This window comes from Crinia signifera, chromosome 6, assembly GCF_055691185.1.
Source record: "Crinia signifera chromosome 6, ASM5569118v1, whole genome shotgun sequence".
Taxonomy (NCBI): domain Eukaryota; kingdom Metazoa; phylum Chordata; class Amphibia; order Anura; family Myobatrachidae; genus Crinia; species Crinia signifera.
The window spans coordinates 120068-134523 of NC_139222.1; the positions used below are offsets into that span (position 1 = coordinate 120068).

At 59.2% G+C, this 14456-nt stretch overlaps 1 protein-coding gene across 3 annotated transcripts in view; it reads left to right on the plus strand.

Moving 5' to 3' along the window:
• Positions 1–6042: 6042 nt before the first annotated feature.
• LOC146009833 (uncharacterized) overlaps positions 6043–14456 on the plus strand; it is a 72520-nt gene continuing 64106 nt past the window's right edge. Inside the window, exons 1-2 of one of the 3 annotated variants that reach the window (XM_083150359.1) lie at positions 6043–6243; positions 12957–13106. In XM_083150359.1, coding sequence (XP_083006485.1) covers positions 13065–13106 — 42 coding nt within the window. In that variant the 5' untranslated portion in view covers positions 6043–6243; positions 12957–13064. Of the gene's footprint in view, positions 6244–12785; positions 13107–14456 lie in introns of those variants that run through there. The other 2 variants (XM_083150361.1, XM_083150358.1) reach the window with 2 other exon arrangements.

Sequence of the window (14456 nt, forward strand, 5' to 3'; positions counted from 1 at the left end):
TGGTCAGATCTCTGGGCTGGTAACACACAGTGACATGATGTGAGGGGGAGAGCAGGAGTATAATAGGGGCTGATGGCTCCTGATGTATGAGGTACACCAGAGAGTGCGGGGAGGAGACTGGTCAGATCTCTGGGCTGGTAACACACAGTGACATGATGTGAGGGGGAGAGCAGGAGTATAATAGGGGCTTATGGCTCCTGATATATGAGATCCACCAGAGAGTGCGGGGAGGAGACTGGTCAGATCTCTGGGCTGGTAACACACAGTGACATGATGTGAGGGGAGAGCAGGAGTATAATAGGGGCTGATGGCTGCTGATGTATGAGATACACCAGAGAGTGCGGGGAGGAGACTGGTCAGATCTCTGGGCTGGTAACACACAGTGACATGATGTGAGGGGAGAGCAGGAGTATAATAGGGGCTGATGGCTCCTGATGTATGAGATACACCAGAGAGTGCGGGGAGGAGACTGGTCAGATCTCTGGGCTGGTAACACACAGTGACATGATGTGAGGGGGAGAGCAAGAGTATAATAGGGGCTGATGGCTGCTGATGTATGAGATACACCAGAGAGTGCGGGGAGGAGACTGGTCAGATCTCTGGGCTGGTAACACACAGTGACATGATGTGAGGGGGAGAGCAGGAGTATAATAGGGGCTGATGGCTCCTGATGTATGAGATACACCAGAGAGTGCGGGGAGAAGACTGGTCAGATATCTGGGCTGGTAACACACAGTGACATGATGTGAGGGGGAGAGCAGGAGTATAATAGGGGCTGATGGCTCCTGATGTATGAGATTCACCAGATAGTGCGGGGAGGAGACTGGTCAGATCTCTGGGCTGGTAACACACAGTGACATGATGTGAGGGGAGAGCAGGAGTATAATAGGGGCTGATGGCTCCTGATGTATGAGATACACCAGAGAGTGCGGGGAGGAGACTGGTCAGATCTCTGGGCTGGTAACACACAGTGACATGATGTGAGGGGGAGAGCAGGAGTATAATAGGGGCTGATGGCTGCTGATGTATGAGATACACCAGAGAGTGCGGGGAGAAGACTGGTCAGATATCTGGGCTGGTAACACACAGTGACATGATGTGAGGGGGAGAGCAGGAGTATAATAGGGACTGATGGCTCCTGATGTATGAGATACACCAGAGAGTGCGGGGAGAAGACTGGTCAGATATCTGGGCTGGTAACACACAGTGACATGATGTGAGGGGGAGAGCAGGAGTATAATAGGGACTGATGGCTCCTGATGTATGAGATACACCAGAGAGTGCGGGGAGAAGACTGGTCAGATATCTGGGCTGGTAACACACAGTGACATGATGTGAGGGGGAGAGCAGGAGTATAATAGGGGCAGATGGCTGCTGATGTATGAGATACACCAGAGAGTGCGGGGAGGAGACTGGTCAGATCTCTGGGCTGGTAACACACAGTGACATGATGTGAGGGGAAGAGCAGGAGTATAATAGGGGCTGATGGCTCCTGATGCATGAGATACACCAGAGAGTACGGGGAGGAGACTGGTCAGACCTCTGGGCTGGTAACACACAGTGACATGATGTGAGGGGGAGAGCAGGAGTATAATAGGGGCTGATGGCTCCTGATGTATGAGATACACCAGAGAGTACGGGGAGGAGACTGGTCAGACCTCTGGGCTGGTAACACACAGTGACATGATGTGAGGGGGAGAGCAGGAGTATAATAGGGGCTGATGGCTGCTGATGTATGAGATACACCAGACAGTGCGGGAGGAGACTGGTCAGATCTCTGGGCTGGTAACACACAGTGACATGATGTGAGGGGGAGAGCAGGAGTATAATAGGGGCTGATGGCTCCTGATGTATGAGATACACCAGAGAGTGCGGGGAGGAGACTGGTCAGATCTCTGGGCTGGTAACACACAGTGACATGATGTGAGGGGGAGAGCAGGAGTATAATAGGGGCTGATGGCTCCTGATGTATGAGATACACCAGAGAGTGCGGGGAGGAGACTGGTCAGATCTCTGGGCTGGTAACACACAGTGACATGATGTGAGGGGAGAGCAGGAGTATAATAGGGACTGATGGCTCACGACTCTCCCACTGGGCAGAATCATTCCACTCAATATCTTTTCTCTAATAAGTGTTTATTAGTCACCTGCGCTGATATCTGTAGGGATTTTCTCCTCCTTACACTGCTGATCACCCCTCACATACATCTCCTCCTTCTGGATCTGCTGCCTTCATATCAGTCACATACGTCTCTTCTTCTCCCTCTGTATCTTCTGCCTTCATATCAGTCACATACGTCTCTTCTCCTCCCTCTGTATCTTCTGCCTTCATATCAGTCACATACGTCTCTTCTTCTCCCTCTGTATCTTCTGCCTTCATATCAGTCACATACGTCTCTTCTTCTCCCTCTGTATCTTCTGCCTTCATATCAGTCACATACGTCTCTTCTCCTCTCTCTGTATCTTCTGCCTTCATATCAGTCACATACGTCTCTTCTCCTCCCTCTGTATCTTCTGCCTTCATATCAGTCACATACGTCTCTTCTTCTCCCTCTGTATCTTCTGCCTTCATATCAGTAACATACGTCTCTTCTTCTCCCTCTGTACCTTCTGACTTTATATCAGTCATATACGTCTCTTCTCCTCTCTCTGTATCTTCTGCCTTCATATCAGTCACATACGTCTCTTCTCCTCCCTCTGTACCTTCTATCTTAATACTAGTCAGATATTTGCCCTAAGTGTTCATAAAATAATAAAAATTGTCTTAACTACCTAATTTTCGCCTCACCGCCACACATTTTTCGGTGCCCACCTCCCCTCCCTCCCCTCGGCATACCTGACCGGCCGCATCTGCGGTCACGGTCCCGTCTCTCCCAGCGCCAGCTCCTGCTGACAGAAAACTGTCTGCAGTATGGGGGCAGCCATTTTCTAAGTGTCCCTTTTCATTATAGCAGCCGGAGCCGGCGCCGGGAGAGACTGGACCATGACGGCAGGGCACCAAACAGCAGCGGGTAAGTGGTAACTATAGCCCCGTAGACCCCCACATGTTCTCTGCGCCTCCCCGCCACCGCGGGGGCTGCGGAGCTATAGCTACGCCACTGAATATCAGTGTTTATGTCCTGTATGTGGGTGTAAGATGGGCACTATGGAGGAGGACCTGTATGTGGGTGTGAGATGGGCATTGTGGGGTGGCCTGTATGTGGGTGTGAGATGGGCATTGTGGGGTGGCATGTATGTGGGTGTGAGATGGGCATTGTGGGGGAACCTGTATGTGGGTGAGAGATGGGCGCTGTGGGGGGGACCTATATGTGGGTGAGAGATGGGCGCTGTGGGGGGGACCTGTATGTGGGTGAGAGATGGGCGCTGTGGGGGGAACCTGTATGTGGGTGAGAGATGGGCGCTGTGGAGTGACCTGTATGTGGGTGAGAGATGGGCGCTGTGGGGGGGACCTATATGTGGGTGTGAGATGGGCGCTGTGGGGGGGGATCTGTATGTGGGTGTGAGATGGGCGCTGTGGAGAGACCTGTATGTGGGTGTGAGATGGGCGCTGTGGGAGTGACCTATATGTGGGTGTGAGATGGGCGCTGTGGGGGGGGATCTGTATGTGGGTGTGAGATGGGCGCTGTGGAGAGACCTGTATGTGGGTGTGAGATGGGCGCTGTGGGGGGGACCTGTATGTGGGTGTGAGATGGGCGCTGTGGGGTGACCTGTATGTGGGTTGTAGGTGGGCACTATGGGGTGTGAGATAAGGGGTGACCTGTATGTGAGCGCTGTGGGGGAACCTGTATGTGAGTGTGAGATGAGAGCTGTGGAATGACCTGTATGTGGATGTGAGATGGGCGCTGTGGGGGGGACCTGTATGTGGGTGTGAGATGGGCGCTGTGGGGTGACCTGTATGTGGGTTGTAGGTGGGCACTATGGGGTGTGAGATGGGCATTGTGGGGTGACCTGTATGTGAGCGCTGTGGGGGAACCTGTATGTGAGTGTGAGATGAGAGCTGTGGAGTGACCTGTATGTGGGTGTGAGATGGGCGCTGTGGGGGGGACCTGTATGTGGGTGTGAGATGGGCGCTGTGGGGTGACCTGTATGTGGGTTGTAGGTGGGCACTATGGGGTGTGAGCTGGGTATTGTGGGGTGACCTGTATGTGAGCGCCGTGGGGGAACCTGTATGTGAGTGTGAGATGAGCGCTGTGGGGTGACCTGTATGTGGGTGTGAGATGGGCGCTGTGGGGGGGACCTGTATGTGGGTGAGAGATGGGCGCTGTGGAGTGACCTGTATGTGGGTGAGAGATGGGCGCTGTGGGGGGGACCTATATGTGGGTGTGAGATGGGCGCTGTGGGGGGGGATCTGTATGTGGGTGTGAGATGGGCGCTGTGGAGAGACCTGTATGTGGGTGTGAGATGGGCGCTGTGGGAGTGACCTATATGTGGGTGTGAGATGGGCGCTGTGGGGGGGGATCTGTATGTGGGTGTGAGATGAGAGCTGCGGGGTGACCTGTATGTGGGTGTGAGATGGGCGCTGTGGGGGGGACCTGTATGTGGGTGTGAGATGAGAGCTGCGGGGTGACCTGTATGTGGGTGTGAGATGAGAGCTGCGGGGTGACCTGTATGTGGGTGTGAGATGGGCGCTGTGGGGTGACCTGTATGTGGGTTGTAGGTGGGCACTATGGGGTGTGAGCTGGGTATTGTGGGGTGACCTGTATGTGAGCGCCGTGGGGGAATCTGTATGTGAGTGTGAGATGGGCGCTGTGGGGTGACCCTTATGTGGGTTGTAGGTGGACACTGTGGGGTGACCTGTATGTGGGTGGTAGGTGGGCACTATGGGGTGTGAGATGGGCATTGTGGGGTGACCTGTATGTGAGCGCTGTGGGGGAATCTGTATGTGGGTGTGAGATGGGCGCTGTGGGGGGGATCTGTATGTGGGTGTGAGATGGGCGCTGTGGAGAGACCTGTATGTGGGTGTGAGATGGGCGCTGTGGGGGGGACCTGTATGTGGGTGTGAGATGGGCGCTGTGGGGTGACTTGTACGTGGGTTGTAGGTGGGCACTATGGGGTGTGAGATGGGCATTGTGGGGTGACCTGTATGTGAGCGCTGTGGGGGAACCTGTATGTGGGTGTGAGATGGGCGCTGTGGGGTGACCTGTATGTGGGTGTGAGATGGGCGCTGTGGAGAGACCTGTATGTGAGTGTGAGATGAGAGCTGCGGGGTGACCTGTATGTGGGTGTGAGATGGGCGCTGTGGGGGGGGATCTGTATGTGGGTGTGAGATGGGCGCTGTGGAGAGACCTGTATGTGGGTGTGAGATGGGCGCTGTGGGGGGGACCTGTATGTGGGTGTGAGATGGGCGCTGTGGGGTGACCTGTATGTGGGTTGTAGGTGGGCACTATGGGGTGTGAGATAAGGGGTGACCTGTATGTGAGCGCTGTGGGGGAACCTGTATGTGAGTGTGAGATGAGAGCTGCGGGGTGACCTGTATGTGGGTGTGAGATGGGCGCTGTGGGGGGGGACCTGTATGTGGGTGTGAGATGGGCGCTGTGGGGTGACCTGTATGTGGGTGTGAGATGGGCGCTGTGGGGGGGACCTGTATGTGAGCGCTGTGGGGGAACCTGTATGTGAGTGTGAGATGAGCGCTGCGGGGTGACCTGTATGTGGGTGTGAGATGGGCGCTGTGGGGGGGACCTGTATGTGGGTGTGAGATGGGCGCTGTGGGGTGACTTGTACGTGGGTTGTAGGTGGGCACTATGGGGTGTGAGATGGGCATTGTGGGGTGACCTGTATGTGAGCGCTGTGGGGGAACCTGTATGTGGGTGTGAGATGGGCGCTGTGGGGTGACCCTTATGTGGGTTGTAGGTGGACACTGTGGGGTGACCTGTGTGTGGGTGGTAGGTGGGCCCTGAGAGGGAGTTTAAGGGGACTATAAAATAGCAGGAGACCATTGCATAAGAACAAGGGAAGGATAATGGTGACATATCTCAGCGCTGTAAGGCATCACTGTATCTCTCTCTCGGTGCGGACAGCGACTCCAGGTCTTCTGCGATCATCCACGGAACCTTACCACAACCAACTTTGTTTTAGTTTGTGACTGTGTGTTCCACCTGACTACCGGCTTTTGCGTTCCATCTGACTTCCGGCCTGTGCGTTCCACCCGACTTCTGCACTGCACCGGATGTGGGGTCCCCGCGTTCCTTCCCTCGATCTCCGCCCACTGTTACCTGGTTACTTACTGCTGACTGACACTGCCAGGTTTATACTTCCAGCTGCCCTGCGCCCCCTCTTACCCCTCCCTCACCCCTGCGCCCCCTGTTATCCCCTGTGCCCCTCTTATCCCCTCCCTCACCCCTGCGCCCCCTGTTATCCCCTGTGCCCCTCTTATCCCCTCCCTCACCCCTGTGCCCCCTGCTATTCCCTCCCTCACCCCTGCACCCGCTGTTATCCCCTGTGCTCCTTATACCCTCCCTCACCCCTGTGCCCCCTGCTATCCCCTCCCTCACCCCTGTGCCCACTGCTATCCCCTCCCTCACCCCTGCTCCAACTGCTATCCCCTCCCTCACCCCTGTGCCCCCGTTATCCCCTCCCTCACCCCTGCACCCGCTGTTATCCCCTGCACCCGCTGTTATACCCTCCCTCACCCCTGTGCCCCCTGTTATCCCCTCCCTCACCCCTGCACCCGCTGTTATCCCCTCCCTCACCCCTGTGCCCTCTGCTATCCCCTCCCTCACCCCTGCTCCCACTGCTATCCCCTCCCTCACCCCTGTGCCCCCTGTTATCCCCTCCCTCACCCCTGCTCCCACTGCTATCCCCTCCCTCACCCCTGCGCCCCCTGTTATCCCCTCCCTCACCCCTGTGCCCCCTGTTATCCCCTCCCTCACCCCTGTGCCCCCTGTTATCCCCTCCCTCACCCCTGCTCCCACTGCTATCCCCTCCCTCACCCCTGTGCCCCCTGTTATCCCCTCCCTCACCCCTGTGCCCCCTGTTATCCCCGGGACTAAGTAAAAACCGGACCCGGATAAGACACCGGAACGCCGGACCAGACATCAAACTCTGCATTCCGGAGCTTATAGTGTCTGGTCCGAGGGGTGTCCCATGCGGGGGGTGTCTTGTCCGGGGGGATGCCTGTGATTGCTCACACCAGGGACATGGGGAAGGGGAGATTACAGCCTCCCCGTGTGGTCTGGACCGTTCCACTTTTTATTACACCCCCGGACCATGCGGTGAGGCTGTATTCTCCCCCCTCTCCTCTCCCAGGTGACAGGTGCGAGAGCAGCCTCATCAGATGGAGCACCCCCGGACAGGACACCCCCAGACCGGATACTACAAGCTCCGGAATGCACAGTTTGATGTCCAGTCCGGCATTCCGGTGTCTTATCCGATTCCGGATTTTACCCATACCCGTTATCCCCTCCCTCACCCCTGCACCCGCTGTTATCCCCTGCTCCCCTGTTATACCCTCCCTCACCCCTGTGCCCCCTTCTATCCCCTCCCTCACCCCTGCTCACACTGCTATCCCCTCCCTCACCCCTGTGCCCCCTGTTATCCCCTCCCTCACCAATGCACCCGCTGTTATCCCCTGCTCCCCTGTTATACCCTCCCTCACCCCTGCGCATTCTCCTATCCCCTCCCTCACCCCTGCCCCCCTGCTATCCCCTCCCTCACCCCTGCGCCCCCTGCTATCCCCTCCCTCACCCCTGCGCATTCTTCTATCCCCTCCCTCACCCCTGCGCCCCCTGTTATCCCCTGTGCCCCCAGCTATTCCCTCCCTCACCCCTGTGCCCCCTGCTATTCCCTCCCTCACCCCTGCTCCCACTGCTATCCCCTCCCTCACCCCTGTGCCCCCTGTTATCCCCTCCCTCACCAATGCACCCGCTGTTATCCCCTGCTCCCCTGTTATACCCTCCCTCACCCCTGCACATTCTCCTATCCCCTCCCTCACCCCTGCGCCCCCTGTTATACCCTGCCCCCCTGCTATCCCCTCCCTCACCCCTGCGCCCCCTGCTATCCCCTCCCTCACCCCTGCGCATTCTTCTATCCCCTCCCTCACCCCTGCGCCCCCTGTTATCCCCTCCCTCACCCCTGTGCCCCCAGCTATTCCCTCCCTCACCCCTGCTCCCACTGCTATCCCCTCCCTCACCCCTGTGCCCCCGGTTATCCCCTCCCTCACCAATGCACCCGCTGTTATCCCCTGCTCCCCTGCTATCCCCTCCCTCACCCCTGCGCCCCCTCCCTCACCCCTGCGCATTCTTCTATCCCCTCCCTCACCCCTGCGCCCCCTGTTATCCCCTGTGCCCCCTGCTATTCCCTCCCTCACCCCTGCTCCCACTGCTATCCCCTCCCTCACCCCTGTGCCCCCTGTTATCCCCTCCCTCACCCCTGCACCCGCTGTTATCCCCTCCCTCACCCCTGCACCCGCTGTTATCCCCTCCCTCACCCGCTGTTATCCCCTGCTACCCTGTTATACCCTCCCTCACCCCTGCGCCCCCTGCTATCCCCTCCCTCACCCCTGTGCCCCCTGTTATCCCCTCCCTCACCCCTGCACCCGCTGTTATCCCCTGCTACCCTGTTATACCCTCCCTCACCCCTGTGCCCCCTGCTATCCCCTCCCTCACCCCTGCACCCGCTGTTATCCCCTCCCTCACCCCTGCACCCGCTGTTATCCCCTCCCTCACCCCTGTGCCCTCTGCTATCCCCTCCCTCACCCCTGCTCCCACTGCTATCCCCTCCCTCACCCCTGTGCCCCCTGTTATCCCCTCCCTCACCCCTGTATCCCCTCCCTCACCCCTGTGCCCCCTGTTATCCCCTCCCTCACCCCTGCTCCCACTGCTATCCCCTCCCTCACCCCTGTGCCCCCTGTTATCCCCTCCCTCACCCCTGCACCCGCTGTTATCCCCTGCTCCCCTGTTATACCCTCCCTCACCCCTGTGCCCCCTGCTATCCCCTCCCTCACCCCTGCTCCCACTGCTATCTCCTCCCTCACCCCTGTGCCCCCTGTTATCCCCTCCCTCACCAATGCACCCGCTGTTATACCCTCCCTCACCCCTGCGCATTCTCCTATCCCCTCCCTCACCCCTGCGCCCCCTGTTATACCCTGCCCCCCTGCTATCCCCTCCCTCACCCCTGCGCCCCCTGCTATCCCCTCCCTCACCCCTGCGCATTCTTCTATCCCCTCCCTCACCCCTGCGCCCCCTGTTATCCCCTCCCTCACCCCTGTGCCCCTCTTATCCTCTCCCTCACCCCTGCTCCCACTGCTATCCCCTCCCTCACCCCTGCTCCCACTGCTATCCCCTCCCTCACCCCTGTGCCCGCTGTTATCCCCTGCTACCCTGTTATACCCTCCCTCACCCCTGTGCCCTCTGCTATCCCCTCCCTCACCCCTGCACCCGCTGTTATCCCCTGCTCCCCTGTTATACCCTCCCTCACCCCTGTGCCCCCTGCTATCCCCTCCCTCACCCCTGCTCCCACTGCTATCCCCTCCCTCACCCCTGTGCCCCCTGTTATCCCCTCCCTCACCAATGCACCCGCTGTTATCCCCTGCTCCCCTGTTATACCCTCCCTCACCCCTGCGCATTCTCCTATCCCCTCCCTCACCCCTGCGCCCCCTGTTATACCCTGCCCCCCTGCTATCCCCTCCCTCACCCCTGCGCCCCCTGCTATCCCCTCCCTCACCCCTGCGCATTCTTCTATCCCCTCCCTCACCCCTGCGCCCCCTGTTATCCCCTGTGCCCCCAGCTATTCCCTCCCTCACCACTGCTCCCACTGCTATCCCCTCCCTCACCCCTGTGCCCCCTGTTATCCCCTCCCTCACCCGCTGTTATCCCCTGCTACCCTGTTATACCCTCCCTCACCCCTGCGCCCCCTGCTATCCCTTCCCTCACCCCTGCGCCCCCTGTTATCCCCTGTGCCCCTCTTATCCCCTCCCTCACCCCTGCACCCGCTGTTATCCCCTCCCTCACCCCTGCTCCCACTGCTATACCCTCCCTCACCCCTGCACCCGCTGTTATCCCCTGCTCCCGTTATCCCCTCCCTCACCCCTGCACCCGCTGTTATCCCCTACTCCCCTGTTATCCCCTCCCTCACCCCTGCAACCGCTGTTATCCCCTGCTCCCCTGTTATCCCCTCCCTCACCCCTGCACCCGCTGTTATCCCCTGCTATACCCTCCCTCACCCCTGCGCCCCCTGCTATCCCCTCCCTCACCCCTGCGCCCCCTGCTATCCCCTCCCTCACCCCTGTGCATTCTCCTATCCCCTCCCTCACCCCTGCGCCCCCTGTGCCCCTGCTATCCCCTCCCTCACCCCTGTGCCCCCTGCTATTCATTCCCTCCATCACCCCTGCTCCCACCGCTATCCCCTCCCTTACCCCTGTGCCCCCTGTTATCCCCTCCCTTAACCCTGTGCCCCCTGTTATCCCCTCGCTCACCCCTGTGCCCCTCTTATCCCCTCCCTCACCCCTGTGCCCCTCTTATCCCCTCCCTCACCCCTGTGCCCTCTGCTATTCCCTCTCTCACCCCTGCGCCCCCTGTTATCCCCTCGCTCACCCCTGTGCCCCTCTTATCCCCTCCCTCACCCCTGTGCCCCCTGCTATTCCCTCTCTCACCCCTGCGCCCCCTGTTATCCCCTCGCTCACCCCTATGCCCCTCTTATCCCCTCCCTCACCCCTGTGCCCCCTGCTATTCCCTCCCTCACCCCTGCTCCCACTGCTATCCCCTCCCTTACACCCGTGCCCTCTGTTATCCCCTCCCTCACCCCTGCGCCCCCTGTTATCCCCTCCCTCACCCCTGCTCCCACTGCTATCCCTTCCCTCACCCCTGCGCCCCCTGTTATCCCCTCGCTCACCCCTGTGCCCCTCTTATCCCCTCCCTCACCCCTGTGCCCCCTGCTATTCCCTCCCTCACCCCTGCTCCCACTGCTATCCCCTCCCTTACACCCGTGCCCTCTGTTATCCCCTCCCTCACCCCTGCGCCCCCTGTTATCCCCTCCCTCACCCCTGCTCCCACTGCTATCCCCTCCCTCACCCCTGCGCCCCCTGTTATCCCCTCGCTCACCCCTGTGCCCCTCTTATCCCCTCCCTCACCCCTGTGCCCCCTGCTATTCCCTCTCTTACCCCTGTGCCCCCTGCTATTCCCTCCCTCACCCCTGCTCCCACTGCTATCCCCTCCCTCACCCCTGCGCCCCCGTTATTCCCTCCCTCACCCCTACGCCTCCTGTTATCCCCTCCCTCACCCCTGTGCCCCTCTTATCCTCTCCCTCACCCCTGCGCCCCCCCCCGTTATTCCCTCCCTCACCCCTGTGCCCCTTGTTATCCCCTCCCTCACCCCTGTGCACCTATTATCCCCTCCCTCACCCCTGTGCCCCCTGCTATTCCCTCCCTCACCCCTGCTCCCACTGCTATCCCCTCCCTCACCCCTGCTCCCACTGCTATCCCCTCCCTCACCCCTGCGCCCCCTGTTATCCCCTCGCTCACCCCTGTGCCCCTCTTATCCCCTCCCTCACCCCTGTGCCCCCTGCTATTCCCTCGCTCACCCCTGCGCCCCCTGTTATCCCCTCGCTCACCCCTGTGCCCCTCTTATCCCCTCCCTCACCTCTGTGCCCCCTGCTATTCCCTCTCTTACTCCTGTGCCCCCTGCTATTCCCTCCCTCACCCCTGCTCCCACTGCTATCCCCTCCCTTACCCCTGTGCCCTCTGTTATCCCCTCGCTCACCCCTGCGCCCCCGTTATTCCCTCCCTCACCCCTACGCCCCCTGTTATCCCCTCCCTCACCCCTGTGCCCCTCTTATCCTCTCCCTCACCCCTGCGCCCCCCCCGTTATTCCCTCCCTCACCCCTGTGCCCCCTGTTATCCCCTCCCTCACCCCTGTGCACCTCTTATCCCCTCCCTCACCCCTGCTATCCCCTCCCTCACCCCTGTGCCCCCTGCTATTCCCTCCCTCACCTCTGCGTCCTCTGCTATCCCTTCCCTCACCCCTGCGCATTCTCCTATCCCCTCCCTCACCCCTGCACCCCCTCTTGTCCCCTCACTCACCCCAGTGCCCCTCTTATCCCCTCCCTCACCCCTATGCCCCCTTCTATTCCTTCCCTCACCCCTGCTCCCCCTGCTATATCCTCCCTCACCCCTGTTCCCCCTGCGGCCCTTCTTATCCCCTCCCTCACCCCCTACCCCCCCTTTTATCCTCTCGGTGACCCCCTCTTTTCCCTTCCCTCACCCCTGCGCCTCCCTCAACCCTGCGCCCCCCTCTTTTCCCCTCCCTCACCCCTGCGCCCCCTCTTATCCCCTCCCTCACCTCTGTGCCCCCTCAAACCCCTCACTCACCCCTATGCCCCCTCTTATCCCCTCCATACCCCCTCTTTTCCCCTCCCTCACCCCTGCCCCCCTCTTTTCCCTTTCCTCACCCCTGCGCCCCCTATTTCCCCCTCCCTGACCTCTGTGCCCCCATTTTCCCCTCCCTGCACCCCCCTCTTTACTCCTCCCTCACCCCTGTGCCACTTCTTATCCCCTCCCTGACCCCTACGCCCCCTCTTTTCCCCTCCACCCCTGCCCCCCTCTTTTCCCTTTCCTCACCCCTGCGCCCCCTATTTTTCCCTCCCTGACCCCTGTGCCCCACTCTTTTCTCCTCCCTCACCCCTGTGCCACTTCTTATCCCCTCCCTGACCCCTACGCCCCCTCTTTTCCCCTCCACCCCTGCCCCCCTCTTTTCCGCCCTTGGTTATCTCCTCCCTCACCCCTGCTATCCCCTCCCTCACCACTGCGCCCCCCGCTATCCCCTCCCTCACCCCTGCACCCCCTCTTATCCCCTCCCTCACCCCTGCCCCCCATTATCTCATCCCTGTTCCCCCTGTAATTTCTCTAACCCCTGTCCCCTTTACCCCATCACACTCCATTTCCTCTCCGAATCCCCCCCACACCCCTCCCTTTGCTTCCTGTAATATTATGTCTCTCACATTACATTTTATTTCACACCCATCAGCTGTGCCTCCACCTCGCTCACTGATACATAAGAGGAACAATGACCAGAAGATCGTGGAACTCACCAACAAGATCATTCAGCTGCTGACCGGAGAGGTGACTGCTGGGAATGGGACGTTATACAGTAACACCAGGGGATGTGACCGGAGAGGTGACCGCTGGGAATGGGACTTTATACAGTAACATCGGGGGATGTGACCGGAGAGATGACTGCTGGGAATGGGACATTATACAGTAACACAAGGGGGGATGTGACCGCTGGGAATGGGACGTTATACAGTAACACCGGGGGATGTGACCGGAGAGGTGACTGCTGGGAATGGGACATTATACAGTAGCACCGGGGGATTTGACCGGAGAGGTGACTGCTGGGAATGGGACGTTATACAGTAACACCGGGGGATGTGACCGCTGGGAATGGGACGTTATACAGTAACACCGGGGGATGTGACCGGAGAGGTGACTGCTGGGAATGGGACATTATACAGTAGCACTGGGGGATTTGACCGGAGAGGTGACTGCTGGGAATGGGACGTTATACAGTAGCACCGGGGGATTTGACTGGAGAGGTGACTTCTGGGAATGGGACATTATACCGTAACACCGGGGGATGTGACCGGAGAGGTGACTGCTGGGAATAGGACGTTATACAGTAACACCAGGGGATATGACAGGAGAAGTGACTGCTGGGAATGGGATGTTATACAGTAACACCGGGGGATGTGACCGGAGAGGTGACCGCTGGGAATGGGACGTTATACAGTAACACCGGGGGATGTGACTGGAGAGGTGACTGCTGGGAATGGGACGTTATACAGTAACACCGAGGGATGTGACTGGAGAGGTGACTGCTGGGAATGGGACGTTATACAGTAACACCGAGGGATGTGACCGGAAAAGTGACTGCTGGGAATGGTACGTTATACAGTAACACCGGGGGATGGGACCGGAGAGGTGACTGCTGGGAATGGGATGTTATAGAGTAACACCGGGGGATGTGACCGGAGAGAGGTGACTGCTGGGAATGGGACGTTATACAGTAACACGGGGATGTGACTGGAAAGGTGACTGCTGGGAATGGGACGTTATACAGTAACACAGAGGGATGTGACTGGAGAGGTGACTGCTGGGAATGGGACGTTATACAGTAACACCGGGGGATGTGACCGGAGAGGTGACTGCTGGGAATGGGACGTTATACAGTAACATCGGGGGATGTGACCGAAGAGGTGACTGCTGGGAATGGGACGTTATACAGTAACATCGGGGGATGTGACCAGAGAGGTGACTGCTGGGAATGGGACGTTATACAGTAACACCGGGGATGTGACCGGAGAGGTGACTGCTGGGAATGGGACGTTATACAGTAACACCGGGGATGTGACCGGAGAGGTGACTGCTGGGAATGGGACGTTATACAGTAACACCGGGGGGATGTGACCGGAGAGGTGACTGCTGGGAATGGGACGTTATACAATAACACCGGGGGATGTGACCGGAG